The following is a 13,918-nucleotide window of genomic DNA, read 5'->3' as shown; positions in this document are numbered from 1 at the left end:
GGGGGGGGGGGGGGGGGGGGGGGGGGGGGGGGGGGGGGGGGGGGGGGGGGGGGGGGGGGGGGGGGGGGGGGGGGGGGGGGGGGGGGGGGGGGGGGGGGGGGGGGGGGGGGGGGGGGGGGGGGGGGGGGGGGGGGGGGGGTGCTAAGCACCGCCTAGGTGGCCGAGTAATAATAAAAAAGAAAATAATGATCGGCTCCAGCCGCTCTACCCAGTCCACAGGCCTGAGCGTCGCCGAGTCGTTGCCTGTCTTCCAAAGTTTCTAGCCACCCAGTCGCCACAACCACACTCCACGCCGTCGCCACAGCCATCCAGCATGGAGGTTTGCGACTCGGCCAAGTTAGGCGCCTAGGGGTGAAATACCCTCAGCCTAGGCAGTATTTTACAGCACTGGACATAAGTCCAAAAACTATTTATAATTTTGACAGTTCTAATAGCTTTCTGCTTCCTTTTAGAAAATGTATGACACGCCTGGGGTCCATCTCCATCACAGACAAGCTGCAGTGGTTCATTCAGAAGATCTACCTGCTCTTGCTCCTCGAAGTCGGCTTCGTGCCCAAGTTTTCCCAGTATGATTTTGTATTTAGTAGTTCCTTTAAACAATGTTATTCTCACTGTAATAAACTCATATCAAGTTTCATTTTATTTTTCCCTTTTCTTAATTCCCTCCCAATTGTGACTAGAACTCTCAGTTGGCATTAGACGAACAGATGACATATCAAGTTCAATCAAGCGGTTTAACTGGATTCTCAATATTCTGGGGAGGTCTTGTGAGAATGGATGTTTTGAAGGTTTTGTTTCTAGTAAATTATCTCACTGTTTGTGCTTCTAATGACTTGTTTTGATTGCAAAGTTTTCATTTTTTTTCCAGTTCAGGTTCTTCCAGAGACGTGTTTGACGTTTTATGGACCCAAAGCTTTGCAAATTCACATGGTGCCTACTGAAGAAGCAGATGAGTTTTACCATGTAATGTTGAGCTCTAGTCTCTGACTTATTGAAATTGATGTAATGTGTCAAAATGAAAATTATCTCGACAATTCTCAACTGAGATGTACCATTTAGAATCTTAGATTTACATTATTGAAGATTACATTCTGGCTACATCTTACCTTTGCTTTCTCATCACAGAGAGAACTCGGAATTCTATTGACCCCCCCTACAGGGAAAGAAAAGGCAGACGGCTGGATGGGACTCGAAACAAAACGCCACTTACAATTGAAGTATGACAACATAGAAAGGTGATTCCCGAACTTTACACTGAATGCTAAGGATTTGAAGGTTTAAAAGTTCTTCCTCTCACACATCTTCTCCTTGTTTCCTGTAGACCTGCATGTGATGTTGCCATATCAGGTCTAGGATGGGTTTCCGTCGAACCTGTTGGCATATCACTCAAACAGTCTGGTAGAATTATAGAAGAAACAGTTGGAGAGCTGGATTTGGCTGTGCATGTTCCTAAGCCAGTCGAGATTTTTGTTCGGCCACCAATGCCGGTTGGGAAAGCTGGAGCGGAATGGTACGACTACAGGGAGTTGACAGAGACCGAAGAAGAAGTCAGGCCGAAATGGTATTTCTAATGAGGATCTCACTTGTTCATTCATCAAGATTGTTAGGCCATAAGCAGCAAAACATAAAAACTAGTAAGCTTTTATGGTTGTGGGTTAAAAATACATTTAGCAGAATTACTTAGTGTTAACATGCCTTTAAGAAGCTCACTATAAAACAAGCCTTCAATTTTTGTAATGATCAATAAATTAAAAGGCATGTGTATGATATAGTACAAGAGCAATGCTATAAAGCTCTCTTTTACTTTCCCTAATAACTTCCCCGATGTGGCATTATCTTATTGGTAGTTAAATTTATTTTTTAATTAGTAATGGGATCAGCCAATTAATTGGCACCCAATGAATAAAAATCACATCATGAGGTAAATGTTTGGAAGGGAAAAGAGCATTTTAAGGGGAGTATTATAAATAGATAAATAAATGTGGATATTAGTATATAACTTTTAGTATGATAATATTTTTCATCTTTTATAAACTTTTATATACTATTATATATGTTGCATTCTTGGGATGACAAAGATACAACAATTCAGGCGAGGAACATCTTATTTCACAATAATTTTTGTTTTTATTTAAATTAAATTTGAGCATATGTTCTAATGTTTTCATTAAAAATGAAATTTGAAAAGTTTTTAAAATTGGAATTAAAAATGAAAAACATGTTTTTTTTTTTGTAATTAAGACTGTGTAGTGTGTTCACCTAGGGGGTGTGGAATGCTTGCAAGTTGCAAAATGACGATGTATGCAAAGTGCAAACTGACATTTTATTGACAAAGTCACAAAGGTGAGATAACTTGAGAGAAACATTCCTTAAATACTTGTATAGGATGATATGCCAATCCTTTAATCTAATGAATTAATGAACAAGAATGACAATTGTAAAATATAAACCATGAAAATTAAATATGAAGTTTCTACTGTGATTCTGTGAATGCCCTTTTATTGTACTCCGTACTTGATACTAGTACAACATGCGCTATAAAATAGATTAAACAATATATATATATATATATATAGTCTAATTTGTATTCTCCTATACTCGTACCTCCTGCTCGATCAAGAGTCGTTTGAGGAGTTGAAGAGGTAAATCATGAGTTGCCCTGTTAATTTCTAAGTTTTCGAATTCGAACGCCTACACTAACGAACCAAATAAGCTAACCCTTCAGCATTTTTATTTATTATCTACGCCCTCATTCTAAATAATTCTCAAATATTATAAATTCAAAAATTTTATTAGTTTGCGAGGAAACTATACATAATTTAAGATGTAATTATTGAAAAAAGCATTCAATTTAATTAATTCAATTCAAGAATATAACAAATAACAAATTTGATTTAAATATGAAAGAACACACGTTTGATTGTAGAGAGGCCCATCCACTCAAAGTTTACGTTGTGGTTGTCTGTTTGAAGGAATCCATGTTTAACTGTCCAGATCGGAGGATAATCGTTACAGCACAGCAGAGTTGAAGTAAATCTTACAACTTAGAAGCAAATTAAAGGCAATGAGGATCAGTTTGTGATTGTTGTTACCATGAAGGGAGATTACTACAATCTATGCGAATCTTCCAATACGATATTTGTATTAAGATTCCAAGTACATAGCATGTCCTTTCTTGTACGATGTAGTTAGTTTTCTTTGCACTACAACCCTATCTATTGGATTTTAGTATCTAATCGGATAATCGAATCTTTATCTTTCTTTTTTTTTTTTTTTTTTAACCATCTCGATCTCATATTTTAGTCTTGATGCACTTTGAATCTTGATTATATAAAGGGGAAAATTATACAAAGGGATCCGACAGTACAGATTATATGTTTGCAGTTAAATGATTATGTGTTAGACATAAATTGAAGGCGCATATAATATGTTAATTACATACACATAATATATTAGCTACAAATACATAATAAGTTAACTGCAGACACATAACCAGTTAACATATTTGTGTCTTCAATTTATTTACACACACGTTTTATCAATTGAATTGAAGATGCATAATTTGTTAATTGCAAACACATAATTTTTGGACTAAGATCTCCAAGATGAACTCTGGTTCATAGTATAACAATTCGTAGTTGACAAATCATACCATAAATCAGAATCCACTTTGCATTGCAAGTCCTGATCCAAAACGACATTCAAATTATGTTCTGCAATTAACATATTAATTATGTGTGTAGATAAATTGAAAACGTACACATAATATATTGCAATCCTTATATCAGGGTTCACAGTGCATTTCGGACATTGGTGTATGTGTATGTGTCTTGTGTTGGACACTTGGACCCACCTTGGTCAATGGTATAACAACTAGGTGTAGTTTGAACCAATTGATATAAATTTTAGATGCTATAAAGACTTGGGTTTACTTGTAATTGGGATACAAAGCATATAAATTTAGGAGCTAAGCTAAGGGGCCGGTGCCGGGGCCGGCGGACGGTGAGATTGCGGAGAACGTGCAAAAATCTTGGATCACATGACGACTACACTTTAATTAAATACTAACAAAAACAAAGATTAAAAACTCAAACAGCAATTCCGTGTTCCAATCATATACCAAAGTACAGGTAACACTGCTACAGATCCCAAATTTAACAGCTAATAAAATTAAGAAATTAGAAATCATCATCTTTACTGCGTCCTATGAAGATTTCCATTGGGAGGTGGCGGTGATATCAATTCATGGCGTGTTCCCTGTTTCAGGGCACTTCATGCCCTACCCTATCTACCTTATTATTATCATCTCATCTCCACAATCCCAACATTACATCAATCATAAATATGTATCATTCATTTACAAAAATATTCACAACCGCTATTAAATCTACAATATCGGTCCCGTTTGGTAAATGGTTATTAGCTAATTAGGTTAGAATGTATGATTAGTTGATAACATTAGCTGATTGTAGAAATGTGTTTGGTAAAAGAATGTATGATTAGTTGATAACATTAGCTGATTGTAGAAATGTGTTTGGTAAATTAGCTGTTAACTGATAGTTGTTTGGTATAATTTCTTTTCTAAAAAAGCTAATTGAAAAAGTTGCTTTGGGTAGCCTTTTGAATTTTAGCATTTTGGAGTTACAAAAAGCTTATTAACCAAACACTTATATTGATTTTTTAACCAAGTCAAACAGCTAATAGTGAGCAAATAAGTCAAAATTGGTTGATAGGCTAATTATTTACCAAACGGGACCATTATGATTTACGAGTAAAGCAACCAATATTATGGTTTAGGATTAAAGCCCGTGAATTAACCTTTTTGTAAATTATACTATGGGTCATGGTTTATATTGCAATGTGGACCATGAATAAATTTTCATTTTTCACGTACTAAAAATTCATTTTTTTTTTGGTAGTATACCTGAAAATGAACCTTCAATGTATAAAAATGTACCTTAAAAAAATGAACATTTAATATACTAATAATGAAACTTATGTCAATGATCCATCTGTAAAGTAGACCATAGTTAATGGTATAACGATTGAAGCTGCCACAGTTGTTATGCCATGGACCCGGGTCCACCTTACAAGGTGGATCCGAGTCTATGTTCACAATTTCATAACTCCATGTTCATAATTTCATAACTCCATGTTCACATTTTCATAACTCCATGTTCACAGTTTTATAACTCTATATTCACAATTTCATAATTCTATGTTCACAATTTCATAACTGTATGTTCACAATTTCATAACTCTATTGTGAACATAGAGTTCTAAAATTGTGAACATAAAGTTCAAAATTACATATATAAATTATGAACATAGAGTTCTAAAATTGTGAAATGGAGTATAAAATTACGAACATAAACTCGGGTCCACCATGCAAGGTGGACCCGGGTCCATAGCATAATTTGCCATAGCTGGGCTGCTCAAACATAAAAAAGACCAAATATGCAGCTACTATAAGAGTAAAATTCTTTATTGATACATATCCTAAATATGTTTATGTTAGAGGAATAAAAGAAAATGAATAAAAACAACGATTTTTTTTTTTTTTGGAATAAATCAAAACATATCGAGTACAATAAAATTTAAGTAAAAAATGAGAATAAGTGTAATATTATTCGTAAACATTTGTATGAAATGACATTAAAGAAAATAAATACACAATTTAATTTACTATTGAAAAACATGTTATTTCTGACGTAATGACGTAGAGTATTAAGATGGTTAAGAAAAAATAAATTGACATACAACAAAAGGTACACTGGGAATATCATAGGAAAACTAGTATGTCATAAAATATAGGGAGTATAATTTTTTGATTTGACATATTTTTTAATTTACTACGAACAGAAAAGTTTTTCGTTACTATCTGAAAGTGCACTTTAAGTATAAACTCGTTATATAATTCTAGTTGATAAAATAAAAAATAAAAAAAAAGTAAATTAATTTATAGTTGATGAGTTGATCAACTCATCAAATCGTAAAGGTCAATAAATAATTTTCACATGATCAAACTATATAATTTTTTGACATCTTTTCCAACTTACTAGTGCATATGAACCCTTGGGGCTTTGGGCAGAGATATAAATCTATTTATAAATTGTAATATATTTTTCAACATACTAATATGTTGAAAACATTTTAATAATTTTTTATTATGCTGGTAGAAAACAAATTTATATATAGGAAAAATTGCATCTTTAGTCCCTTAGCTATACCCAAAGTAATGACTCAGTCCTTGAGTTACGACCGTATACGAGTTTAGTCCCTCAGTTATGAACGAAGTGACGCATTTGGTCGTTGGCCGATAAATTTGACGAAAAATTTTAAAAATATTTAAAATTTGAGGGGTAAAATAGAAAATTCACATTTTATTCACTTTATTATATTAAAATCACTTCCACAACATTATTTTTCACTTCTTAGCATTGTATTTCAAGGTTCTTCAATTCTAAAAGTATTTTTATAACTTTAGTATGACTTGTTAGGAACCTAGCTCTCGTATAACATAACGTCAAAATGATGTCAAATTTCTCAGGTTAACCACAGAGTTCCTTGGTTATCTGATCGTCATATCCTACTTAAAACCAATTGGTGATAAGTAGGTGGACATTAACCATTTAACCACATCCCTCCATGGTAAGTCACAGCGCCACAATCGAGCAAGGGTTGAACTCGGCCAACCTGACCGATGCCCAATAATCCCCCTCCTAGTACCTACCGCAACCTTTGAACACCAAGCCTAGTTACGCAGCAATATGCCTAACTTGATCCTTAGCTTACGCGCCCACCCAGCACCTGCCACAACCTTTGAACACCAAGCCTTGCCGTAGCATTCGAACACCAAGCCTTGTTACACAGCATGCCTAACTCGGTCCTTAGCCTACACGCCCACCATCCCCCTCACCTCGGCTCTAATACCACTTTTTGGATCTCAGCGCTGCACTATGCTTACTTCCCAGGGAGCCACGCGCATCTTGTGATTGCTGGAAGTCAAGCACGCTTAACCACAGAGTATCCTACTTAAAACCAATCAGTGTTAAGTAAGTGGACATTAACCATTTAACCACATCTCTCCATGGTAAGTCACAACGCCACGTCTCGAATCGAACAGAGATTGAACTCGGCTAACCCGGCCGACGTCTAATAATCCCCTTCCCTGCACCTGCTGCAACCTTTGAACACCAAGCCTAGTTACGCAGCATGTCTAACTTCATCCTTAGCCTACGCACCCACCATCCCCCTCCTAGGACTGGACTTGGCCCGACCTATGCGCACATTGCATCGAGGATTGGACTCGACTTTCACCTCGCTATCGATTCGAACCCGTGACCTCGACCTTGATACCATCTCAGTGTTCCACTATGCTTACTTCTTATGGGGTCACCCATCCTATGACTGTTGTAAGTCAAGCACGCTTAACTACAAAGTTTTTTGGCTATCTGGTTGTCACCCCTTACTTAAAACCAATTGGTGATAAGTAGGTGGCCATTAACCATTTAACCATATCCCTCCATGGTAAGTCACAGGTCACGTCTCGAATCGAGCAGTGGCTGAACTCGACCAACCCGCCCAACTAAGGCTATATAAACAATTTATTTAACTGCTCAAAGATATGCCTCAACAAATACAAAGCTTATTATTATTATTATTATTATTATTATTCTTCTTCTTCTTCTTCTTCTTCTTCTTCTTCTTAAACCTCTAGTTCATCTGTCTCAGCATAGTCAGGTTCGCATGCGCTATAACTGGTGTAAGCTAGGCATAGTTAGTATGTGTTATACCTGTCGAAAATGTGCTGGAAAACATTGACTACATCGGTCACCAGAAATTTGCTTTTAAGGTAGTGTTATTGCAAGACAACACAGAGTTCTCATTTTTTCTTTCTCAATATTCTGAAAATTTTATCTATTTTATACGCCTGCAGCTTTGTTCAAAAACGTCTTCGAGGTTGCTCAAGGTATTTACAATAGTTTCCATCAATTAAAAGTTAATTCCTACTGATACACATGATTTTATACCTTTATTTGCCCCACGATTCAGAAGTTTTATTGCTTATTTTCTTTACCTTGATACATTTAAAGCTCGTTTGTGTGTTACATTTGATCAATCTTAGTTTATTCACAAATGAGGAGCAAAGGAAGGATTTTCGATCATCTTGGACTAGTTTTCGAGACATAAGGAATCTACCTCGGGACGGAAAGGAGTCAAAAGAGGACCAGGGGGCCGCATCACGGCCACCCTCACGGTCGTGATGTCGGTCGTGACCTCCATCGTGGACAAGCAGCCGGCCACGTCACATCACGGCCCCGATCCCGGCCGTGATGGTGGCCGTGACCCGGCTGCTGTCCAGTATTTATTTCGCATTTTTCTGATGTTTGGGAGATTCCGAGCCCTAGTTTAGTTTAGTGCAAATTTTGCCTTCTTTAGAGTTTTCCATAGCATAGAATACAGCAGATTTACATCATTGAATTGGTTTTCGAGCTTGGAATCATCGTTTGGATTGGAATTACTCTCAAGAATCGTTAGTCAAGTTTTCCCTTTTTATTCTTTAATATTGCAGCTATGTTTTCCATCTTTAATTATTGCTTTGTTGTGTTTACTTCGATCATGCGTGAGTAATTCGCTTATGGTTTGGATTAGGGGTCCATTGTTAATCTTGATATTCAATTTATGAGTATTGCATAAAGGGATTGAATCTTTTACCTAGGGTTTATGTTGATTTGGGATTTTCTTTCTACTTGTTATTGATTGATGGCCACAATTAATTGCTAGTCTAGGAGAGGGATTCATTACAACGAAAGTTGGATGGAGACCTCGAGCCTTACCAATTTCAACCTAATTTTCCTACTATGAGAATAGGGGTAATTTTGGGGGCTTACAATGCTTAGGTGCTCAATGTTATGATTGATGCATCACAACAGTGGGGCAATTGTAGCCTAATTCTGTTTATTGATTACGAAAGTAGCTGAATTGAATTCTTTTGTGCATTACCCATAAATCCCTGGATTAATTATTCTTTCCCTAATTTTGAGATTGTTAGAACATCAAGATTACAATCCCCTAATCTGGCCCATTACCTTATCATACAGTTTATTCTTTAGTCAATTGCTTTCTTTTATTTTACATCATTCAGTTTTAGTTGCTTGGATTCTAGTTAATTCACATACTCTAGTGTCTAGTATTCTTGATTCATACAATTACGTGCCATAGCCCCAATCCTCAGCGGAACGACATTTACACCCTCTTTTTACACTCCCATTTATACATCATCACCTACCATAAGCAATGTTGAACTCTTCGAACAAAGATTTTAATAGACAAAGTTGAGAGTCTATAATGAGATAGACATAACAGACATGAATACTAAGGGATTCATAAGAAGTCAAAGAGTTTGACATTCGTAGAACCTACAACTGTTAGAGTTTATGTGTGCATCAGAGTTCAAAATTTATCTAATCGATGAATTCAACGTTGGTCAAGGTATTTACAATAGTTTTCATAAGTTGTGTCTCTAAACTCCTTTTATACCTATATTTAAAATTATTCAATGTTAGTTTTCGTTGCTACTTCATCCTTCTCTTTCTTTTCTCCCAAAATAAAAAAAAAAAAAAAAAAATCCTTCACTTCTTTCTTTGTCCGTTAGACAAAAACTTTTCAGACTTTTCATAGCTACTTTTTTTTTTCCTCTAATGAAGTTTTCTACTCTCTTTTGAATGACTACTTTTCTGAAGATTTTCTTTTTTGGTCTCTTCTAAAAGTTTGGTATGACCTTTATTGTTAATTTGTATATCATTTAGATGTCTCTCTTTTAGTTGAACATATACATGCAACTTAATTGAGTTTGAGTATTTGGATGTGGTTTGAATTTCGTCTTAACAATTTGTCTAAAAATAAAATATTTATTCTACCCGTTTGAGTCTAATTTCTTAAAACAATTTCATTAGTATCATCAAAATTTATCAACTATAATTAGTATAAAGATGCAAGGAAAAATCAATTTTCTATACTTGAGCTCTCTACGCACAAACGCTAGATACTGGCTCTGTTTGGTAAATGGTTATTAGCCGATAGCTGTTAGCCGATTGGGTTAGAATGTATGATTAGTTGATAACATTAGTTGATTGTAGAAAGGTATTTGGTAAATTAGATGTGAGCTGATAGCTGTTTGGTGTAATCTCTTTTCTCAAAAAGCTAATTGAAAAGGTTTATTTGGGTAGCCTTTTAAATTTTGGCATTATAGAATTACAAAAAACTTATTAACCAAACACTTACAATTAATAATGATCAAATAAGTCAAAATTGGTTGATAGGTTGATTATTTACCAAACATGACCATTGAATTGTTACAACTAATACGCTTACATAAGTCATGGTGAGAAGGAATTAAGTTGGTGAATTTTTTAATAAATTATGTACCTTCAATTTATTTAGTTAGGAAAAATTGTGTTTTTCGTCCCTAAGTCATAAGGTAATTGTAGAGTTCGTCCCTAAGTGTTGATCATAACTCATCATACTCACTTTTCATCCCTAAGTTATCATTGGCGTTGCACTTTTTGTCCATTTACTAATAAAACATTAGGGATGAATTGAAATTTGCACTTTTTGTATAACTCAGGGATTAAAAATGCAACGTTAATGATAACTTGGGGGCAAAAAGTGAGCATGACCAACACCCAGGTACGAATTCTACAATTACCATATAACTTAGGGACGAAAAGTGCAATTTTTTCATTTATTTATAAGTACATAATTCATTAACTGCATGCACATAATATGTTAACTGTAAACACATTTTGGAGCATGATCCACAATGCAAGGTAGATTTTGGTTCATGATATAATTAATTTGTGTGTGATTTCAAAATTAGCCGTTAACCGATGGATCTAAATTAGTAATGCAAATTTGAATCTTGGGTGCCACTACTAATTACTAAGCATACTTAATTAAGATGCATTAAGTATGGATAGTTACTTGCTAACCATGTTCTTTGACTTTTAAAGCAAAGTCAACATCGCTTCAATCAATTTAGTTTCACACAATGCATCATCCTTGACAATAACATCTTCTCAAATATGTTGTTTATTTGGTCTGTTTCTAGATTCATCTCCTATACCTTCTATTCTACATTATTAAATTCTTTTGTTTTATTTAGTATCATTTGACTTTGTTCCTTCCAATTATATTGTATTCCGATCCCTTCAAAAGGGCAAGTCAAATGGTAGGACCTTAGCTTTCTTAATTTATTTATGTTTTCTATAATTATTCTTTTACTATCTAGAAAAAATGATGTTACACATTTTTTTATCTTTTCCTCCTTAAAATAATTGATTGATATATTGAAATTGACTTCGAGACAAACCGACTCGAGGAGATAGGTCAAAGCAACTCGAACCAACCATTGAAGTTGTCCCGGAGACCTACCCCAACGGTCGCGACCCCGTGCATCGAAGGCCGGCCCCCGCAACCGGCCTCGAGACCCCAAAGCCGAGCTTAGTGCTTGGACTCGAGTGCCCAAGGCTGGCTCCGTAGCTGGCTTCAAGGCCAAGCTTAGTACTCGGCCTCGAGCAATTAAGGCCAAGCTCGGTGTTCGGCCTCAGTCGGTCAAGGCAGAGCTCGGGGCTTGACCTTGAGCGACCAAAGCCAAGCTCAGCCCCTTGACCTTAAGCTAGCGGCCAAGGTCGAGCTCAACGCTCAACCTCAATAGGCCAAGCTAAGGCTGAGTTTGGTGCTCGGCCTGGACTGCTCAGGGCCCGACCATGAGGTCGAGTGGAGCGTGTGGACATGGTCAACGTGTCCTAACCGCCCACCATTTTCTCGGGAGTGGTTAAGGGGTTGATTTTAGTATAAATTCCCTCATAATTGAATTGTGTTGTTAAGACAAAATCCTTCCCGTAACCATCTTACACAAGTCATTAATACAAGACATTATATTTAGTTTCTTACTTATTATCTTATCTTTACTACTTATTCTTTAATTATTGGTTTAATTAATTCGGTTCACCTGGGTTAATTTATTCCATCAATAATATTTTCTAATTAGACAACTAACTTTCTTTTTAACTAATGATAGGGTCATCTATTTCATAGTCACCTGGTGATTATTACCATATTGTATGTGTGTGTATATATATATACATATATATATATATATATATATATATATATATATATATATATATATATATATATATATATCTATATATATATATATATATATATATATATCTATATATATATATATATATATATATATATCTATATATATATATATATATATATATATATCTATATATATATATATATATATATATATATCTATATATATATATATATATATATATATATCTATATATATATATATATATATATATATATCTATATATATATATATATATATATATATATATATATATATGTATATATATATATATATATATATATATATATATATATATATATATATATATATATATATATATATATATATATTGGTGCAATATTTTGCAATGACAAAGACGTAAACCTCAAAACTGACGTATAATAAATTATGAATTATTGTCTTAAATGTATTACATTAGTGACTCAACATATAATTTTAATTTGAAGTAGGCAACAACTGAGCCAGCTGTGCCGCCCTCTGGATTTGGCAGCACATAAAATCTGTTAAATAAAATTTTATTCAGCTTAAATTATCACAATATGTAATTAAAATGAAATACCACTTTCAACCCAATTTTACTATTTTCTATAGATTCTTTTCTTTTTTCATTTTCTAATACCCATTAAACACTTCATATTCGATCTACTTTTAATTTACATCTTCAATTATTATACTTTCTCAACATGTTGAAACACAAAGAGAATACCATATAGGAGAGTCACTATATGTCATCTGAGCACAAGGTGCTTGATATTACACTTAATTACACTATCTTTTTGTCTTCTCATCTATTTTATAATTAATCACATTTGATACTTAACTTTAAAAATTTGTCATTTATAATTTTTTAATGGTCGAATTTTGCACTAGTTGTGGTATTAAAAGTGGTTAATTTTAAAAGTATTACTTATTTCTTGACTTACAAATATTAATGAATTGAAGTGTAATACCTTTTAGCGAAAAATGCAATAAATATATATACATACATACATACATACATACATACATATATATATATATATATATATCATAATGCACTAGGGGAAATTCCGACCAACATGTGGTCAGAATTTCCGTCCAATGGGTCAAAGTTGGACGGAAATTTCCATTCTAAAAAAAGTGGGTTACCGTCCGAAATTTCCATCCAACATTGACTCGTTGGACTCTATTTCCGTCCAACATCTGATGTTAGACGGAAATACCAATCCATTTTTTTGAGTCATCCTTTTGGTTGGAATGTTGGTCGGAAATTCATTTTTCAACCAATAACTCTCGTTTTTCGTCCAACTTCCGTTAGACAGAAATAATAGCGAGATTTCTATCCGTGAGTATTACATTTGAACTGAAAATTATTATCGGTCTTGATTACATAAGATATGGTCAAGTGCAAAACCAATCATTTAATATATAGGAGTATATATAATAAATAAATATTTGCAAGCAAAGCAACAGTATTATATTGCTAATAATATAATATATACACCGTCTAATCTTTGAGTTAATTCTGGTAGATTATTCAATCTAATTTGATTAACAAAATATATTTTTATTTAATTTGTCTTTTGCTTTTTGTTTTCCCAACAGCTAACTGAAAGGTTGACTTTATTAATTAATTTATATTTTCAAGCGGACTGTACCTATATAAACCCTTGAAAGGGAGTTGTGTCTTCCATTCATACGTAGCAGAGTCAAAAGAACATTATTTTTGTGAGAATTAAGGTTTTGAGAGCTGAGAATTTTAAG

At 34.3% G+C, this 13,918-nt stretch overlaps 1 protein-coding gene across 2 annotated transcripts in view; it reads left to right on the top strand.

The window, feature by feature from the left end:
* The window catches only part of LOC116020980 (putative nitric oxide synthase), a 5,274-nt gene extending 3,458 nt beyond the window's left edge, over positions 1 to 1,816 (top strand). Inside the window, exons 9-13 of one of the 2 annotated variants that reach the window (XM_031261566.1) lie at positions 453 to 566; positions 690 to 788; positions 874 to 963; positions 1,126 to 1,235; positions 1,322 to 1,816. In XM_031261566.1, the coding sequence (XP_031117426.1) occupies positions 453 to 566; positions 690 to 788; positions 874 to 963; positions 1,126 to 1,235; positions 1,322 to 1,571 (663 nt within the window). In that variant the 3' untranslated portion in view covers positions 1,572 to 1,816. Of the gene's footprint in view, positions 1 to 452; positions 567 to 680; positions 789 to 873; positions 964 to 1,125; positions 1,236 to 1,321 lie in introns of both variants that reach the window. The other variant, XM_031261565.1, reaches the window with a different exon arrangement.
* The last annotated feature ends 12,102 nt before the right edge of the window (positions 1,817 to 13,918 follow it).

The sequence above is a fragment of the Ipomoea triloba genome, chromosome 5, assembly GCF_003576645.1.
Source record: "Ipomoea triloba cultivar NCNSP0323 chromosome 5, ASM357664v1".
In the NCBI taxonomy this organism is placed as follows: Eukaryota; Viridiplantae; Streptophyta; class Magnoliopsida; order Solanales; family Convolvulaceae; genus Ipomoea; species Ipomoea triloba.
Note: the sequence above shows the minus strand (reverse complement) of the source record. Positions and strands in the feature narration are given on the sequence as shown.